This window comes from Lontra canadensis, unplaced genomic scaffold, assembly GCF_010015895.1.
Source record: "Lontra canadensis isolate GAN:19392208 unplaced genomic scaffold, GSC_riverotter_1.0 scaffold65, whole genome shotgun sequence".
Lineage (NCBI taxonomy): Eukaryota > Metazoa > Chordata > Mammalia > Carnivora > Mustelidae > Lontra > Lontra canadensis.
Genome location: NW_022631059.1, coordinates 10,435,202 through 10,453,673, shown reverse-complemented (window position 1 = coordinate 10,453,673; position 18,472 = coordinate 10,435,202). Strand labels below are relative to the sequence as shown.

The 18,472-nt window shown below is 44.7% G+C and overlaps 1 protein-coding gene across 1 annotated transcript; it reads left to right on the top strand.

Annotated features, from left to right (window-relative positions):
• Positions 1–1,045: 1,045 nt before the first annotated feature.
• On the top strand, positions 1,046–16,572 carry PARD6B (par-6 family cell polarity regulator beta). Its single transcript, XM_032878980.1, has 3 exons — positions 1,046–1,460; positions 5,822–6,044; positions 14,144–16,572. The coding sequence occupies exons 1-3, from the start codon at positions 1,395–1,397 to the stop codon at positions 14,965–14,967; spliced, it is 1,113 nt and encodes a 370-aa protein (XP_032734871.1). The 5' UTR covers positions 1,046–1,394; the 3' UTR covers positions 14,968–16,572.
• Positions 16,573–18,472: the final 1,900 nt, after the last annotated feature.

Genomic DNA, 18,472 nt, shown 5'->3' with positions numbered 1-18,472 from the left:
CTCCACTTTCCCGGCATCGCCAATGCTAAACAGCGTCCCCGTAAGGAGAAACCGGACTCTGGGGCATTTAGAGCAAAGGGTTCAGTCTTTTATCAAGGACACCGCTCCATCACTACCCTCGGAGAAGGAGAAAAGAACGTTATCCAGAGGCTGTCATTGGTGGAAATAGCAATCAGCCAAGAAATGGAGAGAGGAGGCAGAGGAAGACTTCAGTTTAAAAATAAAATAAATACAAAATAAGCAAAGAAAAAAGAAAGCCCGGGCGGGCCCATCTAGAAGTCCTGAGGGAAGCCGGACCTGAGGGGAGCCATCCTGGCCTCAGTTCACTTTCCCTCCCCAACCGCGGCGCTCCCTCGACCTCCTGGGACCCGACGGGTTGCAGAAAAATCTCTACGGACGAGAACGAAGAGCCCTGATGTTCTCCCCTACTAACTGCTGCAGAGCGAAAGAAGTTTTATTTTGTAACCAGGGTTGCAGCCGGACGCCTAAACGACCCAACTGGGTGGTGGAGAGGCGCTGCTGCAGCACCCAAAAGTGGACGTGGGGTGGGGGGCGCCGGGAACCGAACAGCTCCAACGCGCTTCGGCAACCGGCCAAACAGCCCTCTCCAACCCCAGCCGGGCGCGCTCTCGCCGGGACCAGGACGTCAGGCGCGTGCCTGCGCTTGCGCAAAAGGCATCCGCCCAGCTCCTCTCCAGGTGCGCTCTTGCTTCCGGCCGGCCTTCCCAAGGCGGAAACACCAGAGCCCGCGCATGCGCTTTCCAGCTCTCCTGCTTGATCCAGGGAGGGGGCCCAAGGTTTCAGGTGATCCCGCCCCTCCCTCGCAGCGCGGAGCCAATCGTACGGTGGTGGGCGGGATTTTCGAGAAGGCGGCCCGCCCACGCGCTTCGCGAAGCGTGTTTCGATTGGTTGGCGACGCAGGCGCAGGTGCGCGGTTCCTATTGGGTGTGGGCGGAGCGCGAGCCGCCGAGGCTTTGGCCGAGGCTGCAGGTGAGCGCGCGCACGCGCCGCGGCTCCCGCCCGCCTCGGGTGCGCGCGCGCGGGCTTGCGGAGGAGGTGGCCGAGAGCGAGATTGCGGCGCCTGTCGCCTCCGCTCCGCCCCCTCCTCCTCCTCCCCCTTCTCCTCCTTCGTCTCGGCCGCCGCCGAGGCCCGGAGGGAGGGAGTCGCGTCCCCACCCGCGGCGCCGCCAGTCCGACCCTCGGTCCGGCCGCGGGAGCAGCCAGCCGAGCGGAGCTCTGCGCGGAGACCCGAGCCGCGGCCGCCCCTCTGCAGGTGCCTGTGAGGAGTCGCCCGGGCCGCAGCCGCGTCCCCAGCCCGCCGGCCGCGCACTCGCTCCCTGCGCTCCCGAGGGGCGGCCCGGCCGGAGGAGGCCGCCGCGAGGCCCGGCCTCAGCATGAACCGCAGCCACCGGCACGGGGCGGGCAGCGGCTGCCTGGGCACCATGGAGGTGAAGAGCAAGGTGCGCGGGGCCGGGGCCGGGCGTGGGGGAGGCCGGGGGCGGCCGGGGGGACTGCCCCGGTGTCTGCAACGCGGGGGGTGCGGCAGTGGGGTGCGGAGGCAGGAGGTGGTGGATAGTAAACTTGCCGAGAAGGGAGCGAAGGAGGGGCCTTGTGTTTGTTCCTGGCCCAGGTGGGAAGACCCATGGAGCACTTAATCTCCTTGAATCTCATTCCTGTTAAGGGATGGGAGGCGTCCGAGCGTAGTGTGGGACGAAGGCTTGGGGGTAAATTCTAGCCCCTGGTCTCCGAGGAAAAGCTATTTGGAAGACGCGTGGTCACAAAGTGTTACCCCTTTCTGTGGTTCAAGGGTGCATCGAGTGGGGTGAAAGGGAGAGCCCAGTGCACTAAAGGGACCTTTTAAAGTTCGCTTTGCTTCCTGCTAGGGATTTTTCCAGCACTACCTTTGGTATGCGTTTAATCTATAAAATTAACACTATCACCTTTCGTTTGAGTAGCCCTTTACAGTTTGAGGCTGGATGCTCTTCTCATTCCATCGTGCTACCTTTTCACATCAAGTGTTTTCCTTCTTGATCAATGGTATGCCAGTCTGCTGATAATTCTCGCCGCATCCCCTGAATTCCTAAATTGCAAGGCTGCTTGAGCTGGGTAGTCTTTAGGGATTAGGTAGAGGATGCTTTCCAGAGGGGGTTTTGAGCTGGAATTTGAAGGTGATGGGCAACCACAGCCACATTTTCTGCAAGCATTTCATGGGTTGAAGAGCCAAAGAAGTTTAGATGATCTAGTTTGATTCTCTTGACAAAAGGGAGGGGTCAGAAAGGTTAAGACTTCGCCGGGCTCTGCTTTTATGACAAAACCTGGAAGCCTTTTTACAGAATAACTTCTAGACTCTATAGAATAAAACTGTTTTTGAGAGCACTAAAAATAGTTACGAAAAGCAAAACACCTGCGAGAATGGGGGAACATTAGGAGCATATCAACTTCAGAAATGATGAAACAGGGCAAATCCCAAATCAGGGAGTGGTTTTGAGTGAAGTGGAGGAAAGAGAGCGCCCTGGAGCCTGTGGGTGGAATGGCTTTATTATCTCGAGTTGATAAGCAGAGTTCTGTAAGTTGCTGTAACTGAGATCTGCATTCATTTTAAACACCATTTAAATGATATTTGTACCTTCTGGTGCAGGAGGGCCAGTAGTTTCACAGAAACCGTCCTGTTTAATAAGAACAGAAATGTAATTCTAGCAGCTGACGGAATGTGCTTTTCCCCGTGTCCTCAGTGGAACCGCTAGAGCAAATGGAAGAGACGTGCTTGAGCTAGGGGTTAAGATGACTCCAGATATACAGGGTTTTTCCTCGAGCGGTATAGTGTCCGGAGTGGCTCTGTGCCCACTGGTTGAACTTTCTCAGGCATTTCTGTCATGAATCTAGTTTGCATCTGTGGGGGTTGAGGTTAAGAAAAGACAAACACTTAGGATATTGCATAATCTTCGAATGCAGTTTGTGGTCCTAATCTTTGGTAGCAAGTCTTTAATTCTTCATCATAGGAAAAAAATGGGCAGAGATTCTAGGTGCACTGATAAGTACAATCAAATGGTCATTTATCTCCTGGACGGGAAGGCTGGAGCACTCTGGGACTGGAATTTCAGGCTTTCTGGCCCCTTCTCTTCTGTCGGCTGACTTGTGAGTCTTTCCCACACGTATGTCTGTACTACCTGTTACATAGTTGAGCTGTCAGGCTGCACTTGTAGTGAACCGTGTCTCTGAAATAGAATCAAGGCTTTCTGAGAACCTACACTGAATGAAGTGTGGTTCCTCTGTTGTGCTGGAAGTTGGTGTGTAGACAGAATATTAGGTTCTGTTTTTAGTGGGTCTGTGACTCCTTGTGTTTTAAATATATGCTGTTGACACATTTTTAGCGGATTAAATGAAACACTTGTCCTCTTTATCATTTACAAAGTATTTGGACAGATGTTTGAAACAGTATTTCCCTTTGTCAGCCGCCTTAGAGATAGCACAGCTTTTTACAAAACTGATGGTCAAGAGGTTGTAACCGCAACCCCGTGATGTGCAGATAGATCCACACTTCAGATTCTCTTTTTCTTCTGCATAGAAAACAGTGTCAGCTGTGTCACCTGAGCAGAGCGGGTAAAGTTCTTAATCGATAATGAAGGCGGAATCCTTTAATGACCTTGGAACAGTCTTTGGGCTGTACATTTTCTAATTATTATTCATGGGCAAGCAGTATTGAAATTAACTTTGCGGTTTCTTGAACGTGCCAGCGGATGCCGGGCGAAGGTTCCTGTCCGTTCTTCCAGCAGATGCTGGGCGAAGGCCACATCCTGGGTGGCCGAGACAAACTAGACTGGCCTAAATAAGAGTTACAGACGCTTCACACAGTGAATAGTTGTTGACTGGGTCTTAATTTTATCTCTGTCTTAGTATTTTTCTTCACGTAGTAATACGTTCTCTTCGTCCTGTTGTTTTTCTGCAAGAAGCGTAAGTTTCTCTTGTTCGGTTTTGTTTTCTGCTAACATTTGCAAAAGGGCACCGTCAGCTGTGAAGCCATACAGTTTTTCATTGTTTTTATCATAACATTTAAGGAGGAGAAAAACAAGTTGAGCAATGGATTTTCACCCAAAAGCTTTACTGAGCAAAGTCGTTGGAGCCCTAAAAATGTTCATGGGTTAGATGTTACTCTCATTGACGTGCGTGGGACAGTGATAAACCCTGGTGCGGATCCGTGGCACTAGGAGCTTTAGGTTGTGATACCAGGAGAAAGACCAAGGAGGAGAAACTGACTTTTGATAACATCATAAGACTGACTAGCTCTGATATGAAGGGTGTTGCCGAGTTTTTATTGACTTTGAAACGTGAAGGTGTGACTAAACTTTGAGAGTTTTAGGCATGAGTCACTTTATATTCTTGATCAATGTTGGTGTTTATGTTTTAGGAATGTGTCATGAAAACTCCTATTCATTAGAGGAGGTGGTTTGGGTGAATTTTAAACTTAATACTGATGAGTAGGTGTGGCTATTAGCAAGCAGATGAACTTCTTCAGTGTAACAGATACAGTGACTCGGGCTATCACATCGATCCTTTGGAAGAGGAACTGACACAGTTGTAATCTGCTCAAATTATTCTGATGGGGACTGTCTCTGCTGATGCTTAAGGCTGTGGTAGTATTACATTAGAATACATTAGTATTTCTTAGTAGTAGATATTTAGAAGAAAAAGGAGTTCAGTGGTTGAATACATTTGGCAAACATTTGTTTAAAATTAAAAAAAAAAATCAACTGGAGGACTCAACTGAGTGTTTAGTATCTGGTCTGTCTCCACAGTGACCCCTAAGAGTGGCATCATAGTTCTGTAGCATTCCTTGAGCTTACATGGCCGGGCGCTTTCTGAGGAAGGCTGATTAACCTTACCTGGGTTTCCCCCTGGAGGAAATGGCACACTGGGCCCATAGTCAGTCATAGATCCTGTTTATCGGGGACCAGATGAAGCCAGTCCTGAGTGGTGAATAACAGCCGCTTTAATAATCCGGCATTTGGAGAGCAGAGGTGTGATTCTAGAAGAATCAGAATGGGGCATGATAGAGGTGGTTTTGTGGTTCCTTAATACCTCTCTGATGTCTTTGTCTTCTTTACCCACTCATGGATGAGCTCCTGCTGCAGGCCTTAGCCCTCCATGTGTAGGGCTAGGCACTGTGCCAAGCATATCAACACTCCTTGCATTAATAGGATGGTTGTAGGATGTATATTTTATGTATTAATAAAGCTTTTTTCCAGCATTATTATAGGGAAGATGCTCCTTATCTCTAGACCTATTTCTTATATGATATAGCTCCCATTTGATTTGTGCCTTCCTGCCAAGAAGCTCAAAGTCCCTTCTTTATGTGTTGCTATTAATTCTTTCCACTTCCCGTGAAATCATAATTCGTTTTATGGGGGAAGAAACTTCAGTGCTTTTTGCTAATTGCCAAAATAAAGACTTGGGCACATCTTTTTTACCCTATGGCCTGGGCAGGGAGAGGACTGCTGTCAAGATCTGGGCTCCAGACAGGGTTTGAGCTGAGTCACTCTTGCGGGACAGTCCCCAGTGAGCCTGGGAACCCCAGGGTTTGAGTGGAGCCCCATCCTTGATGGGAATGCCCCTCGGAGATGTAGCAGTGAGAAGGCACATTCCTGTCTGCCTTATGCTATTTTATCTCCAAATAATGAGATTTGTGACAATAGACTGTGTCACTACAACACTCTTTCTTATTAAGAGAAACACTGCTACTGTTAATTTTCCTATGGAGTGCATTTTCAGATTGGGTCCTGTTCCTTTTGTTTGTTTTTAATTAATATGTTCATTGTATTTATAGTTTGGAGCTGAATTTCGTCGGTTTTCACTGGAAAGATCAAAACCTGGAAAATTTGAGGAGTTTTATGGATTACTGCAACACGTTCATAAGATACCCAATGTTGACGTTTTAGTAGGCTATGCAGACATCCACGGAGACTTGCTACCTATAAATAATGATGACAATTATCACAAAGCTGTTTCAACGGCCAATCCACTGCTTAGGATTTTTATACAAAAAAAGGGTAAGTACCACTGTATAGAGACATTGTTTTAGAAATAAAAGTAGTTTATTTTCCTCACGGGTAGGATTATGCATTGAATTCTCACTTTGTTGAACAGAACTGTGTCCATTCAGAAAGATGTGGTCTAAAGACTGGGACTTGGGAATCAGAGAAAGATTCTCGTTTTTTGGTGGCAACAGCTCGTAGTGAACAGCTCGTAGAATTCGATTTAAAAAGGGGCGCCTGGGTGGCTCAGTTAGTTAACCACTTATAGCAACTTTCAAGTGCTATATTTCCTACTTAATAACTACCTGAAAGAAAGTTACTCATTTAGAATGCTCTTCACAGAAATAAAGTTAGTTAATTATCTGGAAAATTAGATAGCAAGTCATTATTATGGAGGAATTTAAACACTGATATTAGTCTTGCAAAAGAACATTTGAAATAACCATCCTATATGACAAGAATTTTGAGTTGTAGAACTTTTTTTTTTTTTTTTTTTTTTAAAGTCTGTGGCCTCCCCCATGTCTGTGTGTCTGCCTGGCTGCACATGGGCATGATGTGTGCCATTTATTTCTTTGGTTTTGGTAAATGAAGAGGTTTAGAAACCAGCATGATAGCAGCAAGCTTAGTATTGGTGGGATAATGAAAGCCTTACTGTGTTTATAAACCAACCCAGAAAGCAGTTTGAGAGAATGGATAGGGATTACCCTTGAAGGTGAAACTTTATTTCCCAGTTGATAAACGTTAGACCACTCCTAGGGCTTTGAAATTCCACTGGTTATATAGCTTTGCTTTTCTGGGTTTGGAGGAACTAAAGTCCACCAACAAAATAAACCTCCCAAGGGTGACATGTTCATAACACTTGACTGTTTACAGAATACGTAGAAACGCACAAACTGATTTTCCCAAAGACCTCTGAGATGGATTTCATAGATACGTAACAGTCGTGTGGTGTGGTTAGAATATTAATCTAGGAAGATTAATTTGGTGGTTGGGGATGAGTTGAAGTGAGCAGGGTCTTAGAGGAGAGGCCCAGGAGCCGGCGGTGAAGGGGCAGCTGGGAAGCCACCCCAGTGGAGGAGGCAGGCGACGAAAGTGGCAGCGTTAAAGAGGGCATATCTGATATTTGAGAGTCGCTGCGCTCCCCACAGGATGGCTGGGAGTTGAAGAGGAGTCCAACAGAGAACAGCTTTCGGGGTTCGAGTCTGATGGCTGGGACAGTGTCATAAACAACCAGAATTTGGAAGAGGGAGATTAGCTTGGAAAGAAAATGGGTTTGGCTTTAGGATATGTGGCTGGTGAGTTTTAACCATGCCACGTAGGAAATTGGAAATGGTAGACAGGAACTTTGGATTGAAATCTAGAGGCCCAGTCAGAGAACATTGACAGTCTGTGGAAAAGTGATATTTGAGAAATTCTCTGGAGGAGACTTCAGGCCTTGTAGGGATGAAGACCAGGGATGAGCCCTTGGAAAGCTGTACAGACTTTGGAGACAAAAGAGCATCAGCAGAGGAGAGAAGACAGAGCAGTCATGTGAAACTTGTCATTTTAAGCAGAATAATATTAATCATTGATGAATAGGCCTTTCTTGTTAGCAGTTGTAATTTTCATTAAAATACTTTGTTGTATTTGGAATGTGTATGCAGGCGTGGAGTGGTTATTTTTAAACCACTGCCATCCAACAAAATTTTGTTGGATTATCCTTTCTGTTAGATGATCGGAGTTGGATCATGCCACTACATGTTTTTTATTACTGGCGCTGCAACACTTAGTGATTGTGGGGTCAATCCTCACATCTGTTAAGGGTGGTTATGTTCTGCTCTTTGCTTTTGAATATGTTTATATGTGAACAGAACTTTTCTGTGTCCTAGAAATCAATGTCCAGTATAGTGAACAGCTCGTAGAAATCGATTTAAAAAGGGGCGCCTGGGTGGCTCAGTTAGTTAAGCTTCCCGTTCTTGGTTTTTGTTCAGGTCATGACCTCATGGTTGTGAGATCAAGTCCTGAGCCCTGGGTCAGCTCCCCACAGGGCACGGTGAGTGTGCTTAGGATTTTCTCTCCCTCTGCCCCTACCCCTTCCCCCGTCTTTAAAAAAAGAAAAGTTTTATTTAGAGATAGGCAGTGCATTCAACAGAACATTTGTTTTTAAAAATATGAACATGGGGCGCTTAGGCTCAGGTCATGATCTCAGGGTCCTGGGATCAGTCCCACGTCGGGGCTCCCTGCTCACCGGGGAGTCTGCTTCTCCCTCTCACTCTGCTGCTCTCCCTGCTTGTGTTCTGTCTCTTTCTCTGTCAAATAAATAAATACAATCTTGATTTCTTTTTTAAGATTTTATTTATTTATGAGCGAGAGAGCTGGTGAGAGAGAGCACATGGCGGTGACGGAGGGGGGAAAGGGAGAAGCAGGCTCCCTGTTGAGCAGGGAGCCCCACACAGGGCTCACTCAGTCCCAGGGCTCTGGCATCAGGACCTGAGCAGAAGACAGATGTTTAACCAACTGAGCCACCCAGGTGCCCTAAAATCAGTTAAAATATAAAAATATAAATGTAATACAAACATGACTTAAGGAAAGCATAAAAGTAAGCTGGTCAAGTCATTCCTGTTTCATGCCCCCTCTCCCCCACCCCCCATTGCATCCAAAGTGAAATCCTACCTGCTTCGGACTTCCCCAACCTCATCCTTCTCCATCCCCGGACTCCGTCGTCAGGCCCAACCAGGCCCACCAGGCCCACCAGGCCCCCAAGCTCCGTCTCAGACTTGGAAAGGGTGTTGCTGTCCCTGTGCTTCTGCTCTTGCTTTTCTCCTCACTCCTCACCACCACCCCCATCCTTCAGATCTTATCACACGCAAATAACTTCAAATAACTTCCTCAGAGGGGCCTCTGTGGATCACCAAATCCCCTTGACCCTCCCACCTTTATCAGACCTGGAATTCCCTTCTGTAAGACTGCGTTATCTTGTTTATTGTCTGTCTTAACAGACTTACTTGTGCTGCCCTGTGATTCACAGTGATACTTTCTTCTTGTGAAGCTCAACAGATGTTGAGCAGAAGCTGATTTTAGGCAAACTTCACTGAACAGTAAATTCAGGAAATTAATATAAAGCGTGACGTTAAGTATAGTAACATCTTACTGCTTAATGACAGTACACTTTGTTTCCTCGGCCTGTTGGTGCCAGTTTAGGAACCGATAGGGCAGCGGTCACACTTACGTGGTTCCAAGTGATTTAAAAAAAAAAAAAAAAAATTTTAAAACCATTTTGAATTTTAAAATCACGTGGTCTTTTAAAATCTGATACCGCTACCAGAAGTTTCTACGAAGTGAAAGTTCACAGTTGAGTGCATAAGCTATATAGTATGAACTCAAAGATTGCATCGTCATGTATCCTGAAAGGTTTTCTGTCTTACAGTAATGTATTGTTAGAAGAAACACCCCCCCCCACCCCGGTGCTCTAGGACGATTACCAGGGAAGCAGAAACCAAAGAAAACAAAATCCCTGCTGTCTGAGAAGTCAGGGTCGCAGAGAGGACCCCAGATACTTTTCCAGGCCCTGTCCCCTTTTGGAGTGTAGAGGTTTCCCAGCCAGTCCATCTGCGCATTGTCACACTTGAGACACCGCCTGGTGGCCCAGGCGCCTCAGTCCCTAGAACTGTGCAGCAGACGATAGTTTGGGGGTGCACTTGAAGATGACTTCTCAGTGAATCCGGCCGTGATTGCAAAATGCTCCAAGAGAGATGCATCCTAATTGTCAGTTGAACTTTGAAGAACAGCGTAGGACACCAGTTGCTCACCACAGAAACCTGGGTGTCACCTGTGACACATACCTGTCGTTCAGTCAGTCACCAAGCCTGTTCCAGCAGTTCTAATTATTTTTCAGATTTGTTTCCCCATCAGCACCGCCTCTGCCAGAGCCCAGGCACTCTTCAGAATGATGGCAGTAACTGCCTGTCGTCTCCCTCAGGGTCACTCTCTCGCTTAAAGTCAGGGTGAGCTTAATAGAAAAACCCCAATCTTTGTTTTCTTCCCAGTGCCCTTAGGCTGAAGTCCATAATCCCTAGCACCCCTCCCCCCAGGCCTGTTTTCCGCATGGGGCCCTTGGCTCCTCCCTCTCCTTCCCCTCCTCTCTCCCTGTTGGGTTTCTGCAGCCTACCCCATCCTGCTCTCCTCCATATTTGCTGGACCCTGCTTCGGCCGCATTCCTCCCTGCCTTCTACCTGATTAGCTGCTGGCTGCTTTTCCAGTCTCAGCGCAAACCTCACTTGCCCGGGAGAAGCCTTGCAGCGCCCTGCACGCAGGCTGGGCGCCCACAGTGCCTTCTGTCTACACCGAGGCCCTTGGCCCCTTTGAAATAATTAGATTGCAGGTGGTAATTGCCGTCTCCTCCTGCAGACTGTAAGCTCCACGAGAGCAAGCCCCCCACTCATCCCTGGTTCACTGAATCTGCGGCCGGCCGGGACACAAGGCCTGGCCAGGTTGCGCTGCTTCTGGAATGTTTGGTGATTAGGATTCCTTATATTAGGAAATGAAGGGATTTGCATGCTTTGAATATTGCTTTAGGTGATGTTTAATCCTTTTAAAGTTGCCAGATTTAGTTCTTTTTTAACCATTTTGGATTAAAACAGGGGTTTGCAAACACGGCTTGCTGGCTGTTTTTGTAAATAAAGTTTTCTTGGAACGCAGCCATTCTCGTTCTCTATGTCTGGCGCATTGGCTCTCGCGGCAGCGACTGGGTGACCCGCGAACCCGGAGTGCTCACCCTACAGCTCTTCGGGGCAAAAGGTGGTCAGCCCTGGAACAGGATGATTTCAAAAATTACTTCATTCTTCCCTGTCTTCTCTCAGAATTTCAAATGGGTCCTAATCTTGAACTTCCTCGATGACCCTACCATGAACTGTTACTGTTTCGCTACTGTACAGGGATGATGAAGGGGGTTATATGAGGGTTTGGTTTTTCGTTTTTGGTCGGTTTTCCCCAGATTGGCTCTAACACTGTGGCTTTTACTTCGTGGATCTGTGCCTGCCACTCACTACTGGTGCACCCTCACCTCCTGCTCTGAATCTGTGACTTGCGACTCCTGTGAGTTAAGGAATGAGATAACCAGGCTTTTCGGAATTAACGGTCTGAAGAGTGAGAGCTCCAGAGGGAGTGCCTGTGAGGGTGCTCCCGTAAGCGGAGGGCAGGAGCTTTCTGCTCGGAAGGAATTGAGACAAGCAGTTTGGCTCCTCGGAGGCGTTCTGAGTGGATCCTTGCTGATTGCTGTCAGCCGAGATAGTGGCCGAGGGATAGGCTTGGGATGAGGGAGGGATTGCTGTGGAAGTCTCGCTCTTCTACTGTTGCAGAAGCCTGGGTTTTCACCGCGGCGGAGGTTGCTGGGAACCAGGTTTGCAAACTTTTCATCTTACTCTGAGTTCAGGGCTTTGACACACAGACTCAGGTAGAAAGTGAATTCCCGGTCCCCTGTGGACAGTCACCTTTACACTTTAAACTAACACTCTGCACCCTGGCTTTCTGCCAAAATATTTCTTTTCCCAGTGGCTGGAAACTGATTAGCTAGATGGGAGAACAAAGGTGCCTTTGTGCTGGGGCATATTGCTTTTGAGAATTTAGCAGAGAGCATTCAAACAGTCTGGATGCGATGCCAAATTATGCAGATTTGGGGTTGTTTTCTTTTTCTTTCTTTTTTTTTGGTCAGGTTTCCCATGTAGGCAATTTAGTTTTACTCTCAGTGTGTATGGTCTGGAATTTTCCTTATAAATCTTATGTGGGTTTTTTTTGTTTGTTTGTTTTTAATTTTATTTTTTTTTTGACAGAGATCACAAGTAGGCAGAGTGGCAGGCAGAGAGAGAGGAGGAAGCAGGCTCCCCGCTGAGCAGAGAGCCCGATATGGGGCTCGATCCCAGGACCCTGGGACCATGACCTGAGCCGAAGGCAGAGGCTTTAACCCACTGAGCCACCCAGGCGCCCCTTATGTGGGTTTTCTTAATTGATTCTTTAAAAATGAAAATATATACTTCTGAGAAAACACATTCAGTAGGACACCATCGTTGATAGGCTTTTGGTCAAATGTTACCAAAACGATTCTCGTATCAGTGAGTTAATTTCCAAAGCCAAATTATAAACAAATTTGTCTCTGTGAGAACAGGGTATACATACTTTATAAATAAAGACAGAATTATCCCCAGAGGGGGAAAAATGCCAAAAATTAAGGTACCCCTAGTCTTGTACATTTCTCTGCAACTAGCTCTTGGAGAATTGAAGCAGCCTGAGAAAAAAGTTCTCCATACTCAGACACACACCTGACACTTAATACTCATTCTGTGAATGTGTAAAGTATTGGCCTAGTAAGAAAATAAAGGTCCAGTCTTTGTATTTTGTACTTTCAATCATTACTTTGTACTCTTCATTTCCTGGTTTATGTAGTAAAGATGATAATATTTATCAATAGAGTGTGAGAGTCAAGGGAAAGAATATAAACAGCCTGTACAGTCACAGTGTGGTGATAGTACTATTATCTGGAGTTGCTGAGACTAGGATTTTGAACTAGTTCTTTGCGGGAGGGGGATTTTGTCTCCTTTGTTCTTCGGATATATATTTTTATCCTTAAAGATTCTGAATTTTTAGTTTCTCCTCCTTTGTTACTTTTTGGAAACATGATTTAAAGTTTCCCGCCTGATGTTAATTTCATTTCCTTTTTTTTTTTTTTTTTTAACCTGTCATTCTCTGATGAGGTGTTCTGTTTGTAGGTATTTTCCTTCAGCCGTATGATTTCAGAAGGCAGATCTGGTTTTAGGTGCCCTGTTTTCCCTTAGTTTTACATCAGAGAGGGTAGATCCTCTGGGTGGAAGCAGGACCGCCATCCATGCAGGTTGTTTGACTCAAACTGGTGTTTGTTTTGTTGTTATTTTAATTAGGTGTCAGCATTTAAAAAAAAAACGAGAACATTTTTACTTAAAAAACAAGGCTCCATGGCAAATGGGATTTGGCCACACAAATTCCTGTAGTGGAAGAAAGACTGTGGCACAACTGCCAAGAAAGGGCCCTCCACACTTCTTTTTCACACAGTGAAGAAAAAAGTTCAATCTTAGACTTCAGCCTCTTTCAAAAGTGGAGAAATTGAAGATAAGAACTCCCCCCAGAAAACTGAGGGAGAACATTCATTTGCAGGAGACTAAAATTCCTAAATTCTAGATATACATTCATCTAATTTACATGATCATTTCATGCATATTGTCTGTTTCATTGAATTACATCATCTGCCCCGCTGCCTGTAATACAAGTTTGTTCCCTTGATTTACCTTGGGAATCAAAAGTGTCCCATTTTTTATTTGTTTATTTATTTATTTTTTAAGATTTTATTTATTTATTTGACACAGACAGAGATCACAAGTAGGCAGAGAGGCAGGCAGAGAGAGAGGAGGAAGCAGGCTCCCCGCTGAGCAGAGAACCCGATGAGGGGCTTGATCCCAGGACCCCGAGATCATGACCTGAGCCGAAGGCAGAGGCTTAACGCACTGAGCCACCCAGGTGCCCCCAACCTGGATTTCTTAAACAAATGAAGGAAAAATATGTTTTAAGTAACTCACTTGAAATGCTGTTTAAAATGTGTGTGTAGGGGCGCCTGGGTGGCTCAGTGGTTTAAAGCCCTCTGCCTTCAGCTCTGGTCATATCTCAGGGTCCTGGGATGGAGTTCCGCATCGAGCTCTCTGCTCAGCAGGGAGCCTGCTTCCTCCTCTCTCTGCCTTCCTCTCTGCCTACTTCTGATCTGTCAAATAAATAAATAAATAAATAAATCTTTAAAAAAATAAATAAAATGTGTGTGTAAACTTACAAGAATTTGATTTTCGCCTCTTACTGTCATTAAGTAGTCCTTGAGCTTTATCAGATTAAACATTTGGGATTTTACGATGTGTGCTTGAGAGGGCCACCTAGTGGTTTCTTTTTGGTACAGCAGGTCTTACTACTGCCGCTACCTTTTGATCTGATTAGAATAAGCTAATATTTAAATTGTTTATGTACCAAATACATGTGAGTTATCTCTTCTGTATAGATTCAACTGTAGGTAAACTGGGTGTTTTTACATCATCTCTGTAATTATTTTATTTTATTTTTTTAAACAGAAGAAGCAGACTACAGTGCCTTTGGTACAGACACACTAATAAAGAAGAAGAATGTTTTAACCAATGTATTGCGTCCTGACAACCATAGAAAAAAGCCACACATAGTCATTAGTATGCCCCAAGACTTCAGACCTGTGTCTTCTATTATAGACGTGGACATTCTCCCAGAGACGCACCGTAGGGTTCGTCTTTACAAATACGGCACTGAAAAACCCTTAGGGTTCTATATCCGCGACGGCTCCAGTGTCAGGGTCACGCCACATGGCTTAGAGAAGGTCCCAGGGATCTTTATATCCAGACTTGTCCCGGGAGGCCTGGCTCAAAGCACAGGACTACTAGCTGTTAATGATGAAGTTTTAGAAGTTAACGGCATAGAAGTTTCAGGGAAGAGTCTTGACCAAGTAACAGACATGATGATCGCCAACAGCCGCAACCTCATTATAACGGTGCGACCCGCAAACCAGAGGAATAATGTGGTTAGGAACAGTCGGACTTCCGGCAGCTCCGGCCGGTCCACAGATAACAGCCTCCTGGGCTGTGTCCAGCAGGTAGAACCAAGCTTTGAGCCAGAGGACGAAGACAGTGATGAAGATGACATTGTTATCGAAGGTAACGGAATGCCGCAGCAGATTCCTAAAGCTGTTCCTAATACGGAGAGCCTCGAATCTTTAACGCGGATAGAACTGAATTTTGAGTCTGGACAGAACGGCTTTACTCCTTCCAACGAAGTGAGCTTAGCCCCTGTAGCAAGTGGCACAAATACAGAAACACATGCTCCGGGTCAAAAACTCTTAGAAGAAGACGGAACCATCATAACACTATGAAGCCTTCGTCCGAATGTCTTTGGAGCAAGGATGCCGCAGGGACTTGTAAATTTGGCTGTTCAAAGCATACATACCTCTGAACCAGTGACCTGGAGTAGGCATGAGAAAATTAATATTGCAAGCTTGAAATGTTGTTATATAGTAGTTTGATCATTGTTAATACAAACTTCAGTTTGTCAGAGGTAAGTTTAAGTCTGAAAGGGGCCTTTGCTAATGAAATTACGTGCTTTTGTTATTTTGTCTCTAGAGAACTGGATGTTAGAGCACATTCTCAGAACTGAGAGGACCAGATCATTTCCATTCGAAGTGGTTGCATATTTTTTAACCTGCTGTGCAGAACCCAGTTAGCTTTTCCTTTAACTATATTTTTTTTAATTCTAATGTGAAGAAGTCTGATTCTGTCCTTTGGGACCTTGGGGACCTCAGCTCCTATGTTCCCTATATTTTATTTCGATTTTTAAATGTTCCTCTGTTGTTCGTTGTTACAAGTAATTTTTTCAGATGCTTTTTTTTTTTTCCCTAATATTTAAGAAATCAAACCGATCGCCTGTTTTTGGGAGTCGCTTCCTACATCATAAAGCACTGAAACCGTGTTCCTGAATTAAGAAACTGTAACTGTTGTTCAAGTTCCAAGCTTGTTCATCCCATAGTTTTCACATTCACAGACTCACTCCATGTGCGTATAACTTAATGTTGCAAAAGGCAGCCCCATCAGCTGGTAATACCTGAGACTCCCTTCATCTCCTTCTCACCCGCACCCCCATCTCATTGGAAATCATTCCATTTGTTGTTGGTGTGTGTTTCGTGGGTGTGCTTTTATACTCTGCTATGTATTTGAGTAGTAGGAATCCTTTTGGATTTAAAAATGCACCCAAATTAAGAGATTTTTACACGCATGACACACTTGTGCACTTTGTTACATGAGATGATTTGGTTTTTCCCCTAATGGGATTTCTAGGAACACTACCTATACTTTACGAGAAAAGATAAGACTATTCACCTTGAACAGGTAGAGTGTATTGCTCCTAATTTTATGAGGCTATTTATTACTTTCCAGGGCATCCACTTAGAACAAGTGAAGGGTGAGGCTGCTGACTTCCATCCCTCGCCTGACTTCCCTGTCCAACACTCATGGTCACCGCAGTAGGCCTGTATGTAGAAACCCAGGATTGCGGGAAGTGCCTAAGTCCCCTGTGGCTTATGGCTCCTTTTCTCAGAGTTATTTATTAATTCATTTCACGATAGGGCTAGAATGGGTACCTTCGTAACAGTTGCGTGCTGGGGAAGCAATGAAGAATTCAGTGACTCCGTTTTGAAGGATATTTTCTCTCTAGGGTAAAGATATATGAAGAAGTCTTGGACTGAAGGAAGGTCACTTGACTCAGAATACTTAATGTATTTTGTTCACGTTACCACTAAACAGATTATCGCTGAACTGTTAACTGCACAACGTTATGTAATGCAATGTACTTTTTTTGTTGAATTCACCCAATTTCTTCCACTTCTATATCACCATTTGCTAATGGCATTCCAGCTTTAACCTTCTGTAAGGTATAGAAATTTGACTCTAGAACAGCAAAATGTTAACATGTAGGTTAAATTTCATTTATAAGTGGTGCAGGGGTTCAACATTTTAAGTAAAAATCCTTTCACACACTACCTCTCTCTCTCTCTTTTATTTTTTAACAAAGTTTTAACATCTGAACTTTTCTCTTGGAGGAAAAATACTTCAGGGCTTGACTTTTTGTACAAATTTTAACTATTAAGTACAGATTTGTCTTGTATGTATTCATGAAAATGGAAATCAAAGCTGCTAGTGCTTTTTATTTTAATTATCCTGCTAAAGAGTATATGTCAGTGCTGTTAAAACTAGATTTCTCATTTAAATTATTGGTGAAATAATTGATTACTAGACATATTGTAAAACCAATAGCTCTTGGTTATACAATAAAATGTCCGTTCATTGGTAGTCTGAATCGGTTATTCCAAGTGTACCTTATTAGCAGAAATATCAGTGGATTCAGCGTAAGGTTTTATAGTACTAAATGTCAAGCCTAACTGTGAATCTGTTCTGTATCTTGAGTAAATTTATGATAATGTTCTCATGAGCTATCAACAAAATATATGTACTTTTGTGAACTATGAATTTTCTAATTAAATTTTAACAACATGATTTTTACATGAATGATACTTTGTTTAAACTCTCAAATGTCAGTATTTTACTACAATTTTATTATAAAATGTACATTATCACTAAATGAACTTTGATTTTAAAAATCAATTTAGCTTTAGTTGTATATTATTTTTTACAAATAAAGATAGACTTGTATAAAGGCTACTTTCTTGTTTGCAAATATATGAAAAATGACCCAACAAATACTTACCAAGCACCAATATGATAGAAAATGAGTGGGAAGAAAATTGCTAAGTTATAACAATGTCCTGGCTTCCTCAACTTTTAATTTTTTAAAAGATAAACACCAAGTTGTGGATACAGCGACTGTGGCTTTGTATGAGCTTAATGATTACAGACAGGAAGGTAGTATTTAAAATGTAGTTACACTGGTCGTGTGAGAGGTTATGTGTGACACTCGTGCAGAGAGGTACCATTTGCAATAAGATGATTTGCAACAAGACAAAACTAGTTTGTAATGGGACAGTGTATCTTCTGAGATTCAAATTCACTTAGCCATGCTGTTTATTACCACCCTGTGTGGTACTGCCCGTACAGGTCAGATTGCGGTTATCCTGGATGACGGAAGAGCCCTGAGCTAGATCGGACCCTCCTACTGAACGATTTCTAATCCCAAATTCATCACTGTCCTTGGCTTAGCCGATCTCTGCTCTAACTCCGTCAACCAGAGTGGAGGATAATCCTTCTGATGCCTTCCCCCAATTTAAAAACAGATTGGGGGACACCGGGGTGGCTCAGTGAGTTAAAGCCTCTGCTTTCAGCTCAGGTCATGATCCCAGGGTCCTGGGATGGAGCCCTGCATCGCATGGGGCTCTCTGCTCAGCGGGGAGCCCGCTTCCCTTCCTCTCTCTCTGCCTACTTGTGATCTCTGTCCGTCAAATAAATAAATAAAATCTTTAAAAAAAAATTAAAATAAAAACAGATTGGAAATCCTTAGAGTCGAAACTCAACGTCATCTATGTAGGACTCTTCATGTCACTGATTGGTAGAGACCATGTTGCATTCAGGACCCGTTACTTCTCTCTGGGTTTCAGGATCCGTGGAACAACGGTAGGGAACTAAAACACCCCCCCGCACCCCCCAGCCACCAAAATATGGCCCCAGTGTCATTTGAATCATAAATCCCTACTGCCTCCAAGTCTTCAGTTCTGGGCAAAGAGTTAAGTTTGATTTTGAGGAAAAAACAGAAGTTTGCAAGGCAAAATTAGCCCCTCCGTTCTCCTTAAAGTGCTCGGACAAACAGCCACAACCGGGTGTGCTCCGATCTTCCCGTCTTCTGGATTGACGAGAGTTTGGTCGAGGGCGATGAGC

Excerpts from the sequence above, each read along its gene's own strand:
- PARD6B (XM_032878980.1), top strand. The coding sequence starts at position 1,395 with ATGAACCGCAGCCACCGGCACGGGGCGGGCAGCGGCTGCCTGGGCACC. Across the intron at positions 1,461-5,821 it reads CCATGGAGGTGAAGAGCAAG|TTTGGAGCTGAATTTCGTCG; the intron begins GTGCGCGGGGCC and ends TTGTATTTATAG. Across the intron at positions 6,045-14,143 it reads GATTTTTATACAAAAAAAGG|AAGAAGCAGACTACAGTGCC; the intron begins GTAAGTACCACT and ends TTTTTTAAACAG.